At 46.9% G+C, this 9,097-nt stretch overlaps 2 protein-coding genes across 2 annotated transcripts in view; one reads left to right on the top strand and one right to left on the bottom strand.

The window, feature by feature from the left end:
• LOC102875226 (28S ribosomal protein S22, mitochondrial-like) overlaps positions 1-6,894 on the top strand; it is a 17,629-nt gene extending 10,735 nt beyond the window's left edge. Inside the window, exons 6-8 of the mRNA XM_006900349.1 lie at positions 2,599-2,744; positions 5,264-5,372; positions 6,765-6,894. Coding sequence (XP_006900411.1) covers positions 2,599-2,744; positions 5,264-5,372; positions 6,765-6,860 — 351 coding nt within the window. The 3' untranslated portion in view covers positions 6,861-6,894. The remainder of the gene's footprint in view (positions 1-2,598; positions 2,745-5,263; positions 5,373-6,764) is intronic.
• Positions 6,895-7,455: 561 nt separating this feature from the next.
• The window catches only part of COPB2 (coatomer protein complex, subunit beta 2 (beta prime)), a 25,043-nt gene continuing 23,401 nt past the window's right edge, over positions 7,456-9,097 (bottom strand). The window contains exons 17-21 of the mRNA XM_006900345.1: positions 8,476-8,568; positions 8,209-8,389; positions 7,983-8,054; positions 7,784-7,852; positions 7,456-7,551 (exon numbers count right to left, since the gene is read on the bottom strand). Of these exons, the coding sequence (XP_006900407.1) occupies positions 7,456-7,551; positions 7,784-7,852; positions 7,983-8,054; positions 8,209-8,389; positions 8,476-8,568 (511 nt within the window). The remainder of the gene's footprint in view (positions 7,552-7,783; positions 7,853-7,982; positions 8,055-8,208; positions 8,390-8,475; positions 8,569-9,097) is intronic.

Below are 9,097 nucleotides of genomic sequence, written 5' to 3'. Positions count from 1 at the left end.
GGATGGGTGTGTCAGAGACAGTGCGATTGGCACAGTATAGAGCAGGGTTTAGGGCTATTGTACATAGGGTCGCTTTGAGTCACAAACGACTCGACGGCACATAACAACAACAGCAACAAAGTATGAGCAAGAGCCTATGGTTATGAAGCAAGAATTTCAAGCTGTTCCGAAAGAATTGGCAAAAAACAAGGCTCCAGGAGTTGATGTCATATCAGTTGACATATTTCAACATACAGATGTGCTCACTAAGTTGTGTCAAGAAATTTGGAGGACAGCCAGCTGGACAACTGACCCTTCCAAAGAAGGGTGACCCGACAGAGTGCAGAAATTATCAAACAGTATCATTAATATCACATGTTAGCAAGATTCTGCTGAAAATGATCCAAAAACAACGGATAGCACATCAACAGAGAACTGCCAGATGTGCATGCTGGGTTTAGAAGAGGCCGTGGTACTAGGGATATTATAGCTAATGTTAGATGGATCTTGGCTAAAAGCAGAGAATACCAGAGGAATGTCTGTCTGTGTTTCGTAAGAACAGAGGTTTTCTAAAACTTTACAAAAATGCAATATATTTTATACTTCCATTGAATAAGTACTCATTTCTTGCTTCCTATTTGTAGGGTATTGTAGGTGGTATGAAGAATTGTAAAAAGAGCAAAGGCTACTTGGGGACCGCCATATCTGAGCTTTAACAGCCATACAAAGGGGAGCTGTCCCTGTCAACAGCGTCAGTAACACAGAACTAATTTCTGGGAAGTCGGACATGTCCCCCATGTCCCCATACGTCTTTTTACTCATTTCAAAACCGATCTTACTGTTTTGCTGAGTTCAAAATTCGATGCGATAGCTCACAGGTGACAAAGAACCATATTGGAGAAGTCAAAAGGTTATAATCCAGGTTAATAACAGCATACAATCCAGACAGCTCCGTAGCTGTGCGTGCAGGTACCCCGTATCTACGCGTTGTGCACGCAGGCACTCGAACATTGAGCCTCATCACCTTGTCCTGGTCCTGCCAGTATTGGCTCTCTGGTTGGCGCTCGGCCAGTCAGGCCTCCAGTTCGGCCATCGGTGTTGCTCCTGGAGGTGTAGCTGGAACTAGAAGGGCAGCTTACATTGTCTTGCTTCTCCTTCAATGGCTCCAGAAGATCTGTCTCTGTGGCTAAAGCTGTTCAATTTATTGGCAAAAACTAACCAGTCCCCTCATAGATTTTTGAAACTGGCCACTCCCTTTGTGAAATGGCAGGATTTGCTAAGCCCTTGTGGATAGGCTAACATGCCCCGTTCGCGTATTTCTGCCTGTCTACACAGCAGAGTTGAATAATCACTAGGAAGAGTCATGTTGAAAGATAAACTCCACAGAGTATAGAGCATGCTGTATATAAATCGTGCGATCCAGAAATGACTGTAGGGCAGAGTGTGAGCCAAGTTTACCCATGGCTGCTGTTTATCACCCTAAGACTAAAGTATTAGATGGTAAGAGGTTCACAGGGGCCTTGAGAGGGTTCTGGAAGGTCAGGAAACATTGTGACAGACGGATTTGCGTGAGGAGAGAATTGTAAGTAGGGGAAACAGGGAGAGCAGAGGGCAAGAAAAAGCACTGTGAGTTGGCCACTTCTGTGTGTTCCTGTCTGCTTGCCCTTGCAGGGTGTCTGTAAAGGAGACGTTTACTAGGCTGGTAGTGGATGGGGACACGTCACAGTGACCCCAAGTGTTAGGCTGATGGCTCTGGATTTCATTCCTCAGACCTTTGGAAGGTTTTAAACAGAGGAAGACCCTGAGGCAGGGTTCTCCTTTAGGAACAGCAAGCTTAGGGGACACGTGAGGGAACAAGATGGAGTGGAGGCAGAGAGGAGGAAAGGCCAGCTAATGAGAGTCCTTCACGGCCAGTTGTCTGTCTGTCTGTGAAGGGAGCCCTGGTAACAGTGTGTAAAGCTAAACTGCTAGCTAAAAGGTCAGCAATATGAATCCATGGGAGCCCTGGTGCCATAGGGTAAGGAATTGAACCGCAGCCCAGCCGTACGTGGTTCTCGTCCACCAGCCACGCTGTGGGAGAAAGATGGGCAGTCTCCCTCCACGCGATGTACTGCCTCTGAAAACCTGCGGGAGGGTCAGCTTTGGGTTGATTCTGCCTCAGCAGGACACAACCAAATGGCTGCTCTTTGGGAGAAACATGTGGCCCTCTGCTTTCCCTAAGGTGACAGCCTCGGAGAGTGGAGCAGTTCTCTGCCCTGGAAAGCTGTTGTGAATCTGAATCCACTCAGTAGCAGTGAGTCGTGTGTGTGGCGGGCGCTGAATAAATAGTGCAAGGTGCAAAGTAGTCAGCAAGTGTTTGGCCTGACTTTCTGAGCAGCTCTGTACTGTGATGGGAAAGCCCAGAGCTGCTGTCATTCAGACAGGTTCCCCTTTTGAGGCAGGATCCTTCTTTCCACCCACGGATTGGCCTAAATTATAGTTATTGATTTATGATCATGGAGGCAGCTTGGAGGAGACCTGGTTTTCTTGGGCAGTGCTTTGCTAGAAAATGAATATTGAGTAATGAGGCTCACTTTTATTATTTTGGTGTCTCTGAAGAGTTGCATTTTCTGTGCCCAGGTTCATCACCGGACCTATGAAGACATAGATGCACAGGGGAAATACGACCTTTTACGTTCAACAAGATTCTTTGGTGGAATGGTGTGGTATTTTGTAAATAAGAAAAAGATTGACGGTTTGCTGATCGACCAGATTCAGAGAGATTTGTAAGTAAGATGTCAGTAAGTAAAGGTGTTGCTGCCATGACAGTAAATCTGCCTGTAAGCCATTGTTCATAGGGTTGCTATGAGTCCCAATCGACTCGACGGCACCTAACAACAGCCTCGGATTATTCATGTGCACGTTGGGAGGGAGGAAGCTTTTTCTATGTGGTATTGTTAGGTGCCATCATCATTTTAACCAAGATTGGGACACTGTGAACAATTGATCTGGACCTTGTCCTGTCCTGTACCATCCTCACTGTCTTAGACATGCTTCAAGTCCATTGTTACAGTTAACTGTGTTAGTCCACCGCATTGAGGGTCATTTGCTCTTTGGCTGGCCTTCTACCCTTCCCTCGGACTGCCTGGCTTTTCCAGGCAGCACGCCCCGAGAACGTGAAACCAAGTTTGAGCGTCCTTGCCTAGATGGACCACCCGGATTGCTCTTCCTCCAGGACAGACGTGTCTATTTTGGCGTTCCATGCCATATTCCGTGCTTTGCTCCCCACTACCGTTTTCTGTGCAGTCGTATGAAACCCTCTGAGCTTGCTGCGCACCCACGCTTTGATGGTAGAGATTCACTTCTCCCTGCTTGGAACCAAGGCTAGACTCAAGTCGGTTTTAAATGGCAATACCTTTACGGTTTTTTTTTCAACAATAAATGTCACCTACTTTTAAGATCAAATGCGGGACTTGGTGTGAAGTGAAATTGTTGTGTGTGGTGTAGCCGTAAGCTTTAGAATGAGCCCGATGAATCCCCCTCACATGATTCTGGCATGGAAGTCTCGTTAAACTCAGCAAGCTCTGGTGACCTAAGTCATAGAGGTGTGCCGCTAACCCACAGGCTGCCCTTCTCTGCCCTTCACACCCCGAGGAAGTGGTTCGAATCCACTAGCCACTCGTGGGGGGGAAGGCGGGCGTGTCCTCCCATGTAATTTACAGCCTTGGAACCTACAGGAGGGTCAGCCGAGTTGAAACCAACTTGGCAGCAGTGAAAACCGAGCATTAAACTCTTTACAAGACTCTGAACCCAAGTTCTAAACAAAGGATTCCTTTTAGCTTTATTTGGGGGGATTTTTTTTCAGCATATTAGACTTTGCCAGGTTATAATAGCTTTGCAGGGAGCATTTTAGGATTCTCTTTCTCCTCCCACTGGGTTTACATGCCAGCATTCTGGCATTTCACTTCCCCTGGGACATGGCCTTCTGGGTAGGGGGACCCAGAGCTTGTCTCAAAGACGTGCCTTGGGGAATGTGTGTATCTATTCCTCTGCTGTCCTCTTCCTTATACCCCCGCTGAGGTGTGTGACAGCTCGGGGGGCTGGATGGAGGGAGCTGGGAAGGTGTGACAGCTGGGGTTGCTGAACTAGGGTCTTTTTACCCCGCTCACCCCACCCTCGTCCTCAGGGGTAGAAGCCAGTAGCTTGCTGAACAAGCGTACACACCCTGAAATTGAGCCTTTTGGAAGGGCTGTTTTCAAGTCCTCTTTGGCTGCCAGATGACACATCTCATTTCCTTTGCGTTGGAGCTGACAACTGACCCTCCAGTTGGTTTCCAGAGGCTATATATTGCACGGAAGGAAGAAAACCTCTTTCTCCTGAAGAGCTGTGGTTGTTGTTTACCGTCAAGTTGGAACTGACCCATAGCTGACCCTGTGGTGGGTTTTCAGAGGCAGTTAATCGCTCGGGAAGAGATTGCCCATCCTCCTTCGGAGCAGCTGGTGGCCTCGACCCGCGTGCCTTCAGGATTGCAGCGCAGCTTCTTGCCACTAGGCCACCAGAGCGCCCTAAAGAGCCGCTCGTGGGTTCAAAACATTTGCCTTTGGGTTTGTAATGCAACTTTCCATCCACTAGGCCACCAGGGCTCCCAAGACAACTATTAGGAAGATACAGAGCAGAAACAGGGACTCTTTATCCCGGTTTCATTGTAGGTAGCGGTGGTTAACACCTAGTAGTTCAGACCGCTGAAGCAGAGCCTGCCTTTCTGTCTAATGAGCAGAATTTCCAATTTGCTTCATCAGGACGCCAGTGGGTTCCTAGAAGTAGCTGGGAGTGTTTCCCTGCATTCTTGGGAGGCTTCTGGGAGAGGCCCCTGCGGCATTTCTCTACTAGGTCAGGATCATTTTCTTTTTTTCGCTGCTGGAGATTCCACCTAAAAATGGCACACAGTGACCTCAGGACCACTAGCCTTTTATGTGGGAGTCTGTTTCTGCCCCTATCTGGATGACCCGCCACATGTCCGTGATGCAGGTGGCCTGAGAATCAGGCCGTTGACAGTGATGTCTGTGGGAAAATGTTTTCACAAGGAAGCCTCCTATTCCGAGTATATTCCCTTTCCTTAGGTAAGCATGGCCTGTTCCTTCACTGTGTTGGTATTAGCCTTGAACTGCCTGATGGTTTTGAAAATGCAAACCAGACCTTACCCCCACCCCATTCTTAATGGAAGATTATTTTGAAACGTCATTTACAGTTTTAAGGACTTTGAAGCCAGTGAAGCAAGCCTCTAATAGAAAGCCTTCTCTCCCAGGGTCGATGATGCCATTAGCCTGGTCCAGCTGTATCATATGGTCCATCCACACGGCCAGTCAGCACAGCAGGCCAGGGAGCAGGCTGCTGAGGGACTGAACTTAATTAAGGTAAAGGATCTGGACTCCACAGTGGCTGGTGGTGGTCACTGAGCTGGGAAGAATTCAGCCGTGGGTCATCTGTGCTCTTGAGCTGTGTTATGTGCCATCAGGCCATACCTGACCCTCTAGTGGGTTTTCTGAAGCATTCATTCACACAGGAGGAGACCGCCCATCGTTCTCCTGCAGAGCAGCTGGTGGATTCCAACTGCATACCTTCAAGTTGGCAGTGCAGCTCCTTACCCCTAGGCCACCAGACCTCCCTCAGATTTGTCCCGGTTCTTCGGCCTGGACAACAGAAACCAAGAGTTTGGCAAGGGGTGCAGGAAAGCTGCTGGTGGTGCAGGCGGATCGAGAGGTTCTAATGGGGCCTGAGTGGAGCACACACACCCCCCCCAACCCCTGAGTAAATTGGCCAGGCTGAGCAGTATCTGAGGGGCTCAGCTCCGTAGTGGCCGTGTTCCCACACCGGGAGCAGAAGGCAGGGAGGGTGATGCTGGGAGATTTCGGAACCTTAGGTGCATTATTCATTAGAAACTGCCCATGTCTCAGAACCATGGGCTTCGATTTCTGTGGAAATACTGAGAACTTTTTTTCAGGGAGGGAAGGAATGTCATTGTAAAAGGTCATCATCTCCTAATGGTCAGAGTAAGGAGCTCATGGTAGAGTACATAGTGAGTCCCACTGACCAGCCTTCAATGGAGAAAGCTGGGCAGGCTCTCCTAGTATAAAGAATCTCCTGCTATCAAGGTCTGGACACTTGACAGGGGGTCCCTGTGAGTCAGAGTCCCCAAAAGTGGGCTTGGACTTACTGGGTTTTGAGTTTGCATTTTTTTTTTAATTCACAGAACAAGCATGGTTTTGTGGAATTGGGCTCTCTCCGTAGTATTTTTTGATACTGCAGCATCAGTAAGGTTTACTAAAAATAAAAAGGACACTGCTGCTGCCCTCCCTAGGAGCAGCAGAGCGGAACTTGAAGTACCAGCTCTGATTGTATGTAACAAGTCCTGAAGCAGAAAACTTCCAGAGAAAACAAAGTAGACATGTAGGCTGCTCCCTGCCACCCTAATTTCTCAACCCTAATGGGTTTTTGAGAACAGGCTAAAAGAGATGACAGATTTAAATTTTAAATTAGCACTCTGTGAACCGTGTTGACTAGATACTGCTTTTCTATGATGTTGTTTTGTGCTGTTGAGACAGAACTGACCACAGCTGACCCTCCAGTGGGTTTTCAGAGGCAGTAAATCCCATAGAGGCGACTGCCCATCCTTGTGCCCCATAGCAGCTGGCGGATTTGAACCATGAGCATTCATGATTACAGTGCAGTTTCCTAACCAGTGGGCCACCAGAGCTTCCCTTGTTTATTTTTTTATGTAATACTTTTTTCCCCTCTCTTTTAAACAGGTCTTTGCAAACACAGAAGCACAGAAGGGAGGATATATAGAATTAACACTGCAAGCTTATCAAGATACACTCATCAGCCATTCTACAGCTTCCTGAAAAATATTTTTTTACATAAACTTCATTTTACTAATGACTAATAAGGTTTGGTTTTGTTTATATTGGACCCAGTGTTTTAAAATGTCCAGATTTTAAAAGTACCTGTCTGTACTGCTTTCGAAGTCCTAAACAGTGCCTCTCGCGGAAGTACACAGAACAGCGTTGCCCTGCCCACTTTGTTTTCCATATTCAAAGAGAACATAGGCCGATCCCCAGGTGAGGTAGCTTTGGCTGAATATACCAGTGTTTCAGGATAAAACCAGAACTGTATTCTTATTATTTATAAAGGAAACTCTAGAGCATCTTCATTAATTCAAAAGGTTTTATGAAGATATGGTCCAATGGCAATATGAAAAACAAGATCAAAGCTCATGTCTGTTTTCATTAACAGGAAAATCAAGGTGAGTTAAATGTAGCACATGAAACTCCCTTAGACAGGAAAGGTATGCTGCTCCCAGTGGTCCACGGCCACATGCAGAAGTCTAGGGGTCTGTCCATCGTCCCAAGCACTGTGGTCAGGCTGAAGATGAGCCTCAGTGCTACGCAATTAATGTTTATATGCTAATCATTATTGGGAAATTGGGGAGAGTTCAGTTCAGTCATCCAGAATATCTTCATCCAGATTGATATCTGTTGTGTCAATATCGTCTAATTCCAAATTATCCAAATCCACTTCCAGTTCAATTAAACTCTAAAAAAAAAAGAGAAGACAAAGAAGTTACATATATGCGGGTCAGGAAATCCAAACTGAGACTGGAATTTCTTAACAATGGGAGAGGGCCTCTTATTTCCAAACCCTTGCTGGGAGCAGATGACAAGCAGCTGGTGTCTGACTGAAGGCTCGGACAGCCTGCGGGCACCCCCGGATGGGGAGGGGTGCAGGGATGTGGCTCTGGGAGCTCTGGGCTTAGGGTCTGATGTACCTTTTCCTTGTTGCCTGTGTGGGAGGCCACTTTCGCTGGAGTAGGGGAGCCAGGTTTCCCATCCACGTCCTAAAAGTGCAAATGGACACACGCATGAGAACACAGGAATGTGAAATGCATCCCCCGTCCCCAAGGAAGACCATTCAGGTGGGTCCGGTCTGAGGTTACAGTAGAAATTGACATGCAAGGTTCTGCTGACCTGCTGCTGGGCTGTGGTGCTTGATGGCTGAAAGCCTTTCGCTTCTTCCATTATGTTCCTTTCTTCATTTGGCTGTCAGAAAGGTAATTCTGAAGTTACAATCTAGGAACTTTCCCTTCCCAGATACTAGCACTTAGCCCAACCAGACTTCATAACAGTCTGTTTAAAACCTGACGTAAGTTCAGTGGAGTGCCTAACATCACTGAGGGGCACCTGGGCCACTCACCGTGACCAGGGGGTACTGTTTGGCGGGCCACATATCAGCATGGGTCTCCTTCACCCATCCTTCGGCCACGAAGGCCTCTTTTAAGCCGGGGAAGAGGTTTTCATATTCTGTTGGATCAGCCAGGGATTCTGCGGCTTTCTGGTTGACTTTTGAGAGATTCTCTCTCCAGAGTTTGACCACCCTGCAGATACCACAGAACCAAAGGAAGACTAAGTAAGCATGCCCCCTTTTCAATGGGAACATTTCCCCAAAAATGAAGAGCCGTACCTCGAAACCTGACTGGGTAGGTAAGTTCGTGCTAGAAAGGCAGCTTCTGGAAGACGTCCGGTTCTAATCAGGAGTTCTAGGCATGCATCCAGCCTACAATAAAGTCAGAACTGCTCTTACCAAGAATCAACACAAACAGTGACACTGGACAGATTAAAAACGGTCGGCTTGGTATTGCAAAGTCAACTAACTTCCTCTCCTCCCCCAATTACACACGTTCCTTCATCACTGAAACAGCAACAGGCAAGTTCTATTATCAGTGAGGTGTTAGTTGTGTGACCATTTTCATCCTACTTCATTTTTATCACAAAAAAATAATCCAAAAGACTTTTTAAAACAAGCAGCTTAGATTATTAGCAAGTTTTACAGGCTTTAGGACGTATGCACCCCAGAAATCACTGTAACAGATGAAAACATCCGGGCAGAGAGTACGGCCATCATGGGGTATGCCAGACTTAGAATCTTAGAAAAGATCAATCTGTTGTCTTTATAGTTTTCTGTAAATTTTATAATGTGGGTAATAAAAATATAGTTGGATGATGTTTACGGCATTGAAGTCTATGGGGGAGAGAATAGTCTAAAAGTATTATATTTTAGGGCATTATTTTTATCGTAGGAGTGG

The sequence above is a fragment of the Elephantulus edwardii genome, unplaced genomic scaffold (genome assembly GCF_000299155.1).
Source record: "Elephantulus edwardii isolate Elephantulus edwardi_28Jun2011 unplaced genomic scaffold, EleEdw1.0 scaffold00281, whole genome shotgun sequence".
Taxonomy (NCBI): domain Eukaryota; kingdom Metazoa; phylum Chordata; class Mammalia; order Macroscelidea; family Macroscelididae; genus Elephantulus; species Elephantulus edwardii.
The sequence above is the reverse complement of the archived record's forward strand: the minus strand, read 5'-3'. Positions and strand labels throughout refer to the sequence as shown.